Genomic DNA, 13,037 nt, shown 5'->3' with positions numbered 1-13,037 from the left:
TCATTCCCAAAGACAAGAAGGGACAAATGCAGCTACCACCAAAGGAAGCAAAGGAAGGCAGGTTGGGGGACTCCTTACTCTTTCTTGGAATGTTTAGAACAAGGGCACAAGGACACTGGTCCCTTGCCAGTCTGGAACAAGAAGTGGTCTAAGCCAGAAGGAGTCTTTGCTCTGATCCCAGCCAGCATGCCCGGAGTACAGAGTCGGCCACAGGTCTGTCTCTTTCAAGTCTGTCTCTCTGTCTCTGTCTCTCTGCCGGTCCTCTCTTTCTCTCTCTCTGGAGGCGATGGCTTCGGGCAGGCCCAGATCTGTAATCAATGTGTTCGGTTATGGGTCACTTTCTGGTCTTGATGGAGCTTGTTGTTTGAGTTTGAAACACGGGAAGATGGTTTGATGCTGTTGCTGATGGACTCCAACCTATTCAAACAAGACAAGAGAGAAAAATGTTATTTAAAAAAAAAAAAAAGAAGAGAAATTGGTCCTTGCTCCAAGAAACATCTAAAATTAGAATCTGACACAAACAAATTTCAATCTGGTTCCTGAACTTTCACCACCAACTGCAACAGTGTTCCCTTTCGATAAACCCTCAAGGGGTATCTATTACCATAGTGAAAATAAAGCCTGCCCCTTATGCTTAGACTGGGGAACGGGGTTCATATGGCACAACTAAGGTGAACTGGGCATTCAATACAATTTAAAAAATAAACCAGAGATGTTCTAGTATCTCGCCTTGCCTCACCCCAACCTCTGCCACCATAGAGAAGCTTAGCTTAGGCTTCAAATAGCCCCGGGCATCTTCTAAATCACATATGAAATTGAAGATACCAGTTGAAAAGACAGAAAAAGAGAGGAAGCATATAGGCACCCCAAAGCAAATGCTTTATGACAATTAAAAAAAATATTTTGCCAGCTTTATTTTTTTTTCTTTTTGCCAGAGAAGGAAAGAGCGGAGAACTGTAAGGCGGATTTGATAGCTGATGTGGCACAAAACAACATAGTAGAAGCAATAACAATTTGTGAGTCGCATCAGCCACTGAGATTTGGTACGGAGCATTCCTGGTCTGAGATAAACATGGAAACAAGAAACGTGCAATAGCAGGTGTGAACGTTCTGGCTGAGGCTGCTCTGCACACCAGTAGTAAACAACACAAAGACCTTTTTGCCTGCCAAGCCTGCGCGCAGCACACTGTGGGCACAGAACTTCTTGCCCTTGCATTTCTAGGAAAAGTTTCCATCAACCATAATAGAGCTATGTAGAATATGGGGCAGATCTGAACATGGGTTTCCTCCCTCTAGACTGTGAGTTCCAGAAAGTTTAGATTAGGATTCAGAAGGGTCATCAGTGCAGAGCTATTCATCTGTATGTATGTATGTATGCGTATGTAATTAGTAGTTATAGCATTCTTATTCAAATAGTTTTATAGGTATGATTGCTCTAATAATTACTCTGTGTCTCCCACCATAGCAACCTCAAGAAATTGCCTAATCCACTTCCCTCTGTCCCAGCCCACAAAACACTATGAAATGAGGGAGAGTTTTTTAAAATGACATCGGCTCTCCCCAAATGTGTTTTTCTATTGAAATAATAATAAATCTGGAAAACTGGAATGTCCTAAATCTCGCCAGCTCTACCTCATGATTTTACTTTCCCTTTAGACATCTGTATAACTGCCACTGTTTGGAGAACTTCATTATAGATGATACTTTGATATTTTTAAAATATCCTCTCCCAAAGGGGGTTAAATGTAGTTCTAAAAGGGGAGAGGGAGGTAAATGTCCTCTGTCTGAAATGACCTTTACTTTTTCAAGCAAAGGATTAAATGTGTCAACATGCAGAGTCAAAACCTGAAATGACCCAGTGACAAAGATGTCTCTGAATATATTAAGTTTGGAACATCTACCTGTAGACTAAATGGTGTGTGCTAAAGTACAGTGGGCAAGAGTTTGCATTCATGAGATATTTAAGAGGTATTCCTTTGCTTTTTTGGTGGGAGAAGGGACTGGGAAATGAACCTAGGGGGCTTCTACCTCCTAGTTACGTACTCAGCCCTTTTTATTTTACTTGTTCTTATTTTGAATGAGTATCTTGCTAGGTTGCTGAGGGCCTCACTAAGTTGTTGAGGCTAGACTTGAACCTATGATCCTCATGTCTCAGCCTCCCAAGCACTGGGATTGCAGTTATGCACCACCACACCTGATTTCCTTTGCTCTCTTAAATCTACAGACTATGAAGATTGCCTTTGTTATAGTATTCTAAGCCTTTCCCCACTTGGCCAGGAAGGATTAGGGGAGCAGGACTGCAGCGTTATTGACCAGAGCCAGCTGTTCATGAGCCTCTTACCTTCTTACTTTTCTTCCCTCCAGCAGATGCTGTTGGATATACCACTTTCCAAGCTTGAAATAGTCTTTTCCTCTCTTGCTGTTGTTCCAGCCCTTCTTCATAGTGTCCTGGGCCCTGTTAAACACACAGAGGAAAAAAATATTTCAGCAGTGGTATCTTCAGATTCCCCTTGGCCCTCCACATCTCTGCTCCTCTCTTTACAGCAAAACGACACTCTCCTTCAGGGAGCGGCAGGCTACACAACCGACTGAAGGGTAAAGATGGTTCTACTCACCTGAGTTCTTTTCCTGCTTGGCAAAAATCTGAGCACTTCTTGTCTTTTTGGCTGGCACATTGACATCTAGTTCTGAGGTCTGTTGTCTTTGTATGGAATAAATCTTTCAAGGATCGCTTGGGCCTAGAAGGGTTTCCAGAAGGACTCCCAAGTCCATATGGGACAACTTGTCTATTGTGGAAAGAAGAATAAAAGACATTAGCACAATCAATAGTCTTCCAAGTGACACATTCTTTGGGGCAAATTCCTTCTACTGGGCATACAAGGAGCTAATCACATAGCACTTGGGAGAGTAACAAGAGTATTAAGTGTGAGCCGTGTGTAGTGGCGCATGCTTGTAAACTTGTAATCCCAGCATTCGGGATGCTGAGACAGGAGGATCACAGTTTGCGGACAGCCTCAGCTACTTAGTGAGGCCCTTTGCAATTCAGTAAGACCTTTTTTCAAATAAAGAATAAAAAATAGGGCTGGGGGTATAGCTCAGAAGTAGAGTGCCCCTGGGTTCCATCCCCAGTACTGCAAAAAATTAAATTAAATTAAAAAATAAGAGTATAAAGTGTGGCAACAATCAGAAACACTTGCCCATCAACGGCCCTGAGTGTGTGTTCCCAACCAGGAGAAACATAGCTTTTTTTTTAAAAAAAAAAAAATCTTAACAAAGTTAAATCTTAATAAAGTTCAATTTCTTCGTAACACAAGCAACATTATTTTTTGTCCCAAATTGTACCCAGTCTGCTCTGGTGTCTGTCTCCTATTTTCTTTTTTTTCTAATATGCCATTTAGTTAACAGCTATTTGGGGTGAAGAAAGAATAGAGAGATTTTACCTGATTTACAAGATTCTTAAAACCTATTGTTGTGTGTGTGTGTGTGTGTGTGTGTGTGTGTGTGTGTGTATGTGTGTGTTACTGAGGATTAAACTCAGGGGCATTCCACCTCTGAGCTATACATCCAGTCTTTTTTTTATTTTGAAGCAGGGTCTTGCTAAGTTACTGAAGGCAGGCCTCGAGCCAGCAATCCTCCTGGCTTGACCTCGCAAATACTGGGATTACAGGCACTCAGATAAAACCTATTTTCAATTAAACCCATATATAATATTGCTAAAAGCACCCCCAGGGGAGGTGATGGGCACATGTCTGACATTTCTCCAGCAATTTTGTCAAGTCATATTGCTGGAGAGCAAACTAAGAATTTGCAATATGACCATTTTTCTTTTTTTTTATTATTATTATTTTTTTTTTGGTTCGTAGTGGTACTAGAGATTGAACCCAGTGCCACTCTATTTCTGAGCAAAACACACTCGGTACTTTTTTTTTTAATTGTTTTGAAACAATCTTTCTAGATTGCTGAGTCTCATTACATTTCCAAGGCTATTCTTAAATCTGCAACCCTCCTGTCTCAGTCTCCCAAGTACTAGAATTGCAGGCATGTGCCACTATACCTGGCTGCAATATGCCCATTTTGATTTTTACTTAAAATAATTAAGTCCCCTTTCTCTTGAAAGTACCACCTTAACAAATGTTAGGTTCTTGGTAGCTGAGTTTGGTATGATTTTATTTGGTTTGGATTTGGGCCAACCCCCCCCCATAGTGCTCATAATAGATTCATAAATTTGTTCTTGTTTATCATTGCTCTGGATGGGTGAATTCGTTTGGGGAGCTGAAGGGGGAAAACTGCTTTCCTTCACTCCAGAGGTGGGAGAGAAATCTATGGGCTTTTGGGCTGTATTTATTTCTGTTTTTTTTTTTTTTTTAATTTTTTTGTAAAGAGAAAGTACAGTACACTTGCTCCTGCACAGGGACTTTCTGGGTCTCAGTTTTCCTACAAGTAAAACAAATGGATATAAAGCCTTCACCCTCACATTCTCTGCCTCCAGAAACGCAGGTGGGCTTTACCTGCACAAGAGCAGCTGGACAACTTCCTAAACCCTTTGGATCCCACCCTGACAGCACCTTGCTCAGTCTCCTCACTTAAAGTATCTCCTTTGAAATGCTCAGCAGTGTCCCTGCCTTTCCTCTAGCCTGAGCCGCAGGGCCTTGGAAGATCCTCTCCTCAGCTGCTAAGGACCACGCTGTCCTGTCTAAGCTTCTGTCCCACTGGCGCACTTTCTCACTGTCTGAAGGGCTGCCAGGAGCTCCCCGAGGAAGGAGCTCTGGTGGCCCGGCTCCAGGCTCTGGGGTAGCCAGAGGGAAGGAAAGACTGGAGCTACGATGCCCTCTAGAGACTCACTCTGGAGTGTAGACCCAGATGATGTCCAGGTGGCAGAAGTAGACACACTCCTTATCCAGCAGGGAAGAGCAGGAGCAGCGCTTGGTCCTGCGGGGCCGCCCTGGGGTGCTGGGAGGGGGCTTCTCTCCTCCACCCGCAGCCCCGGTGCCGAGGGTGCTGAGCTCTGCGCCAGAGAAGGCTACGGCTGCGGAGAGAAAGAGCAGGTCAGTGAGGGTGTCCAGATCGCCCTGGAGCACAGTATTTACAAGAGGTCTATTGGAGCAGGTGAAAGCAGATGAGGCAGAGAGCTGCCCAAAGCCAGAAACACAAACAGAAGGAAAGGCTTCTTTTTTTTTTTTTTCCTCCTTAGCATGACTTCACCTTTACTCCTGTTGGCTAATCCACCTGCAGCGAGATTATACAAATGCAAAGGAGATAATAAACACCTGAACAGGGACTTACCAGCCCCCTCTTGAAGCGCCCTTTAAGGAAGTGTTGCCTGGTAGAATTCCAAGTTGGGTTCTGCTTGGAACCTAGTAGGGCAGCACAACCCAGAGTGGCTTAGAATGAGCTGATGAGTCCGGATAACTAAACCACGCTGCCTATCCCTGACAAGGGTGCCCGCCACTTCACACCTTGCGCAGGGCACAGAGTGGATAAATGATGGCATATGATATATGTCTCTTGGAATTAAACAGAAGGCAACGTCCGTGGGCAAATGAGTTGAGAGAAAGAAATTAACTCCCAAGGCAGTGCTGAGACGCATCTCCAGGGTCCTCTGTGGATTTTGAATTCAGAAATCCCAGTGCAGTGTAGCTTGTGTGGGATAAGCTTCCTCTCTGCACCAAAGCTTTGCCTCCTTCTACTGACAATTTAGCCCAGCAGCTTCTCTGCCCAGTTTGGTACATTTCAAATGATCAGAAACATTCCAGGATTTTCATTCCTTTCACATCCTTTCTCTTTGGTCAGGGTCATGAAAAGACAAAAAAAAAAAAAAATTAAAAAGTGCATTGACCCTAAAAAATGGGAGAGAAACAGGCAGATGTGCACTCAGATTGTCTAAATCCCCCAGCCAAGAATTATCCCGGCTCCCCTCCCAGGGCAGGTGACTGCAACTGAAAGATAGTTGAGCTTGCCCTGTCTCCAGTGCCAAAAAACTGCCAAAAGAAACCTAAAGTCAATAACGACAAATTTTAAAGAAAACATCTGCTTCACCCCGAAACCGCCCCGGGGGGAGTGTATTCAACACACGGTTCTGTAGGTGATTTTACTGCTCATATAATGCTTGAATGACTTGAATAAAATTCTTTGGTTTCAAGCTGGAATGCTTAAATATTTTGCACGTTAACGCACTATTAAAACAGCGTTTGAATAAGACACAAATCCCTAAACGTACTGTGTACCTGTATGAGCACACCTATTGCAAATGTACATTTCAGCTAAAGTTACAGCCTCTCTATACTCTTCTTGGGTCATATTCTGAAAAGACAAGGAGACACATTCTATAATAGCAACCATAATAAGAATAAAAGTTTACAGCTTCTATGCTCAACTGCATTGGATTGCATTCACTACAAGAATTTTATTTCATTTCCTTCACAAGAACACTGAAGGAGCTGGCAGCACTACTTCCCAGGCACTTGGTATCTGAGCTGCAGTAATAAAAAGAGGGAAAAACAGAAGCAAGGAAGGCATGGAGGTAGATCCAAAGACATTAAGGTTCACAGATTTGCAAGCCGGTGTGCCTACCTGCTTCTGAAGCTCCAAGCCAAACCACAAACAGCAGAGAGAAAATCATGAGGGAAAAATCCATTCTGGAAGAGGGATCAGAAAGAAAAAAAGAAAAGAAAAAAAAAAAACTCCCTTGCAAACCAAGCCCAAAGGAAAACGAAGAAAACAGCTTCGGTTCCCTCGGAGTGATTTTGGAGTCTCAGATCTCCAAGCGATCCTGGAGCCGCAGTGCCCTTTCCCGGGAGAAGCAGCGGCTTCTTTGGGCGCAGGAGGCAGCGGCAGCAGCAGTGAGCAGCGGAGACAGCAGCTGAGACCGGACCGACTGCTGGCCAGGAGCAGATGCAGGAGCGCTTCTGACTTGGACAGCTCTCCGCAGGGCTTTTTATATTGAACCCCTATAGAGTGGGGGTAAACAGCTCTGACTTTATTCCAGCCCTAGACAATGTTATTGTGTATTAGTCACCCACAGGCAACGTGCGGCCAGAGATAAGGCCAAGCTCTAAAGGAAATCACTGCTAACTTCAGAGGCAGACGCCCGCCGTCTGACAATTCAGGGGCAGGGCTAAGAAAAAGAAAATACCCATTAGAGACCTTTGGTAAACCTGCCGGTGCAGTGCCGGAGCCGGCTTCCCCTTTGCAAGCTGCCAGCCAACCCCAGAGTCCAAGAATCAGAAGAGGGACTCCAGAAAAAAAAAAAAAGTCATACCATTGGTATGAAAAGTATGAGCTACAGTTTAAATAGATTGTATTGTGTGCGGGAGGGGGGAGATTTTTTTTCATTGTTCACTTTATTTTCCTTTTATGTCTCTCTGATTTCTTAGTCTTGATCAAACAAGGGGACACTCCCCCTCATAACTCCCCCCTACTCCAGGTCAAATTACTTTTACTTCAAGCCCCTTTCTCTTGATTCCTTTCGGGCTTTCTTTTCTTCACTAAACTAATTTGCATCTGTGGTGAGAAAGATAGGTGAGGAGTGAACAAGGAAGAGAAATTTACAAGAAAAAAAAAATCCTAAATGAGCCAGAGCCTTGGAGACACGCACGCCACTTTTCCGAATACCACGAATTAGAAGCCCCCATAGACTCTGTGTCGCCCCACTGTGGATGCCGGCAATCCTAAAACAAGTCCAGAGTAGAACACCAGGGGGAGATGAGGAGCTTCAGGGCCTGATGATGTTTTATTAGAACAACAACAACAAAAAAAAAGTCAAAGCCTTGGTTTGTAAATGGCAGAAGGAACCAGTAAGTGCCCGGAAGGGCCGCGATGAGGTCTGGCCTGGGACACACCGGCACTTATGGGGTTGCCATGTGCTTACACTCCAGCCGCTTGCTTCCCTATAGGCTCTTGTTTTTATTCTTTGGGTTTCCTTGTTTAGGCTAAGAGGGTATTCTTGTACAGAGCTGGAGTTGTGTGAATAAGCAATGAGGGTGGTTTTGGGAAGGAGGAAATGCCCATGCTGAATAAGGGGAGCAGATAATACCTCACATTTAATAATGTGTTTACATTTTCAAAACAATCTCCTGTCCAATTAACCTTGAAATATCCCCTAGGTGTCCCCCACAGCAGTTAACCTGCAAGTGACAAGGTGCCTTAATAAATAAAGCAAAACATGCAATGCTGGAAAACATTGGCTTTTTCAACCATCCCATATTTCAGGTGAGAAAAAAGGAAGACATCTGGGGTGTACTCCTTCACCATGGTTCTCCCAGCTCCTCAGTAAGACCCAAGCTCCATTTGCAGCCATGAATCAATGTCTAGAACCTGGGGAGGTGTCTTCCATTACCTCGTTGGGGTTTGCTCCAAATTTCCCAGGGGCAAATAGGACCCCAGCATGGATCCATTTCTAATACTTCACAACACAGGAGGATCCCACCCAACTCTTCACCTCTAGACTCAAAAGCACAGATTTTATCCCAACATGGAAGTGTTGGACTTGGCTCACATGGGGCCAGACCTCCCTGGAAGTCACAGTTTGGGAAACACAGCAATGCCAGGTCCCTAACGAGAAGTGTCTCCCCAAAGAAGCCCTGCAGTAGCCTGGCTGGGTGGTGCATGCCTATAATCCCAGGACTCCCGAGACTGATACAGTAGGATCCTAGGTTGGAGGTCAGATTCAACAACTTTGCAAAATTCTATTACAAAATAAAAAGTAAAAAGAGCTGAGGGTGTAACTCCAAAGTAGAGAGCCCCTGCATTCAATCCAGTACTGAAAAATAAATAGATAATAGATGATAGATAGAAAGACAGACAGACACACAGGGGCTCTGCAGTCAGAGCTGTGGAGGGGGAAGGCAGGATCCCTCCCTCTGGCACCCACACCCATCCCTGGAGAGGCCACCACCCTCTCTACACTTGCCTCAGCCCAGCCCAGCAAGGTCACAGTTCCCTCAAGAAATGGGCCCCAGCAGGAAACCAGCTCTGCCCTCCCCAGCTGGGGTGCAAACCTGGGAGAGAGGAGAGCTGATGTCACATTCACAGGATCCTAGCTTCCCCCAGCAGGAGAGAGGGGGATACAAACTGTCTTGGCAGGGACTCCCCATCCTTTTTTCTTTTTTAATCTCCTAGTATATTTGACCACACACTGGCAATAGTCAGGACTCACCTGTCCTCTGCCCCTCCCTGGAAGTGACCCTCCCTACCCTCATCAGCATCCTCTAGTGTCCAGACAGGGTGACCCTCCAGCTGGGGAGCCCTGCCCCCCACCCCTCTATCCAGGGTAGAATCAAAGCAAATAATACTGTCACCCACACCACCCTCCTGTACCTCCCATCCTGTCATCCTTGGCATGTATTTCAACTAGAAATACAAAACCTGGACAGCCATCTGCCCCACCCTAGCCTTCTAGAGTTCTGTGCAAGTAAATTATAAATGAAAGTGCAGGATTCCAGATTTGGGAGTATAATCTTTTCAAGTATAATCCCTGCCTTCCCCACCCCCCTTTTTTTTTGAATCCCAAGTTTCAGAAGCGTGTGGGTGACTGTGTGCACTCAAGCCTCCTGTTCGCCTGTCTTGGGGCAAAGGATGGAATCTACCGTGGCGACCTAGCTCTCCAGCTCTACCTCTTGTGCAGCAGCACCCACTTTTCTTTCTCTGCAAGGGGAAGGGAAGTATTGCTCGGGCCCACAGAGGGCGGCTCTGGCACTACCAGGCAGCTTCCCAACAAGAAATTTTCCCAAGAATCAAGGGGAGGGGAGGAGTGGGGAGGAGAACCCCAACAAACCAGTTTTGCAAGCTAGCTACTCCCATCCCACTGGCACTTAAGGTGTTATTAGAAAGGGAGGTAGGAGAACGGAACAGAGGTTAAAGGCTGAACAAAGGGATAAACATGGAAGTTTTATAAATATGGAGGTGCTTTCCCCCTACCTCGGCCCTCAATAAACAACTAGGGAAAAGAGTCTTTGTAGCCAATCATCCTCAGAGAGAGAGAAGGAATGGGAAATGAGAAACCAAGCAATGAAGATGGATATTTGTTCCCAAATAGAAGTTTTCTGTGGCTGTTCTTGGTTTTGGTGTTACACTTGAATGCTAGAAACTATTAGACAAAGTTAATTTTTATGTATTTCTTTCCGTATCTCTGGCTATGTATTAATAGATATCTATAAATAAAACACCCTGAGCCCCAAATACAGATACTACACAGTAGCAAAATGTACTGTTTTTAGCGCTCTCTGTCTTTGCTCCTTCTCAACTTTTGCGTAATAAAGTTTGCAACTTTGCCAAATCAATGAATTTGGGGTAAGATGTTGCATTTTGTTTGGCAAAGAGAACAGCTTCCTGACAAATGGACAAAGAGTGGGAACTAGCTTACTGTAGGGGAGGTGAAGCTGTCACGCCTCAGGGGCTGTTGGACATTTCTTCTTTGTGCAGTGCTCTGGTAAAAAATTGGTTATTAGACTCATTGTGCCCATGACATATTACACACCTCCAGGGGCCGTGGACAAACACAGCTTCTCCCCATAGTCCAAAAATAGTGGTTGACCCAGCATAGGAAGTATGATGCTGGTCAGGATTCATTCATCCCACGCATTTTAAGAGCATATAGCATGTGCAGTGCAATTTCCTTGACATTCATCCGAAGGATAATGACATACATAAAGTGTCTGGTTTAAAAGATTACACCCAAACCTCTTCTGTCCAAACCTAGCATTTCCCAGAGCGCCCTCATAAGCCTCTTTTGCTATTGGTACCATATTCGTACACCACATCTACGTTTTTACTCAATATCTTCTTTTCAAAAGAATTATTTCAGCCAGGCATGGAGACTCACACCTGTAATCCCAGTACCTGGGAGGATGAGACAGGAAAATCCCAGGTTCGAGGGCCAGCCTCCGTAATTTAGCTAGACCCTCAGAAACTTAGTGAGACTCTGCTTCGAAAATAAAAAATAAAAAGGGCTGGAATATAATTCATAGGTAGAATGACCTTGGGTTCAATCTCCAATACCAAAAGAGGAAAATAAAAAGTTGTTCTTTTACTTGACTAATTTTCAGGAAATTGTGTCACTACTTCTCTAAGTAATAATATACATGAAATTTTAGTTTGTACCGTACATGAAATCATGGCTCAACACTAATAAACATTTAATTATTTTGTATTCATTCATCTATTAGAAACAAAAATGTTCATTCATATACCATCGTTTTATATATCAGCGCAAGTATAGTTAGCACTCTTAGGGAAAGCTATTCAATCCACTGAAATGTCTTATGCCGTACGCTAAGAATTAACCTCTAAAGTTTCTCTCTCTGACTTGACATTTACAACATACTCCAAGCCTACCAGGTGGTGAACGCCTATAATCCCAGTACTTGGGAGGCTGAGATAAGGGGATCATAGGTTTGAGGCCAGCCTCAGCAACTTAGTGTGGCTCTCAACAAGTTAGCAAGACCCTGTTTCAAAATGAAAAAATAAAATAGGGCTGGATGTGTAGCACAAAGGTAGAATGTCCTGAGGTTTCATCCCCAATACCGCACACACACAAAAAGATAAATATCCCACATGAAAACCCTCGAATGGATGTACCTCAAAGAAACGGATGCTCTGGCATCTGGAACCTAGAAAAGCAGCAGATTCACAGCCACAAATACACAAAAAAAGAGTTCCTACTGGAAACTTTCCCTTGGCTTACTGCATCTGGTTTCACCTTTTGTCCTTTATCTTCCTTTCTACTCTCTACCACAAATTTAAATACCCTAATACACAAACACACACTCACACAAACCTGCTGATTAAAATCAGAGGGAAATAATAATGTTTCATGTGTCACGGAAAAGTGTGACAGCCAATGGCTGCCTCTCCATCTTTCTATTTTTATTCTTACATTTACGGCATTTATGACATTTGCAACTAAAGGGATTCTGAAGTACAAGGGGTGGATATAATCTCTGTTTTGAACTCAGCTACTTGCAGGGGCAAAAAAGAAAATCACCTGAGTTTTAGAAAGTTCTCTTGTCTCTCAATACTCCTCATCTCTTTTCATGAGAAGAGATTTAATAAGGGTAAGTGGAGTGGAGAAGCTTCATTAAATATGATTTATGGAGCCTGAGCGAGATTTCCTTCCATGTGTCTGAAGGAGATGTGCTCGGGTTTAAATATGGTTTGCCTCCTCTGAAACTCATAATGGAATTTCGATTCCCATTGTGGCACTGTTGGGAGACAGGGCCTTTGAGAGGTGATTAGGTCATTAAGAGGGATTAATGTCTTTCTCACAGGAGCCAGGGTGAGTTGTTATAAAGAGACCGCCCCTGGTGTTTTGTTTCTTCAGCATCTGCACCTGCCCACTTGTTCTTCCAACGTCTGCCCTGGGTTGAACAGCACGGGCTCCTCAGCAGAAGCACGGCAGAGACTTGCACCAGCTCTTAGACTTTCCAGCCTCCAAAACTATAAGCCAAAATAGGCCTCTATTCTCTATAAAACAATCCCGTTTCATGTCTTGTGTTATAACAACCAAAAATGAGCTAAGACGGGATGGTAAAAGGAATTACTTCTGAGGGGCAGATTCCATATGATCAGGACAGCTATCTTCATGTTTACTGAAGCCAATTGCGTGAGACTGGATTCAGGAGGATGTCTCGGGTTAATCCCACTGCAGTCAAAATCTTTTTTCTTAGGATGCTATCACACTGAATTTCTTTAAAAGTTTGACATCTCATGTAAGGCAACGAAAAGCAAGCAGTAGGTCTTTAGTCTTTCTCCAGCCTATGGTGTCCCACTAAAATTTAGAGAGCTGCCTTAGAATAGTAGCAAAAAATTCATTTTATACATTAGAAATCTGATATCAGAGAGCTACTTTTATTCAGTTTCTTCTAATTTCATGTGCATGCGTGTGTATTTGGTGACCAGAGGGTGCCTGAAGTAATTCTAGGTGCTTTGGAATTTCCAATGTGAAGTTTGCATTCAGAAACCAGCAGATTGATGGAACATTAATAAAAGCCACCAGGAAAAGCAACCAAGTTGGGGGAGGGGGCAGGGGTGAATCTTCAAAG

At 43.9% G+C, this 13,037-nt stretch overlaps 1 protein-coding gene across 1 annotated transcript; it reads right to left on the bottom strand.

Annotated features, from left to right (window-relative positions):
* Nucleotides 1–314: 314 nt before the first annotated feature.
* EDN1 (endothelin 1) lies at nucleotides 315–6,634 on the bottom strand (the record flags this gene model as incomplete). Its single annotated transcript, XM_080710280.1, has 6 exons — nucleotides 315–417; nucleotides 2,342–2,455; nucleotides 2,616–2,786; nucleotides 4,843–5,129; nucleotides 5,284–5,354; nucleotides 6,571–6,634. The coding sequence occupies 6 exons, from the start codon at nucleotides 6,632–6,634 to the stop codon at nucleotides 315–317; spliced, it is 810 nt and encodes a 269-aa protein (XP_080566406.1).
* Between the last annotated feature and the right edge of the window lie 6,403 nt (nucleotides 6,635–13,037).

The sequence above is a fragment of the Muscardinus avellanarius genome (genome assembly GCF_963383645.1).
Source record: "Muscardinus avellanarius genome assembly, chromosome: 14".
Lineage (NCBI taxonomy): Eukaryota > Metazoa > Chordata > Mammalia > Rodentia > Gliridae > Muscardinus > Muscardinus avellanarius.
Note: the sequence above shows the minus strand (reverse complement) of the source record. Positions and strands in the feature narration are given on the sequence as shown.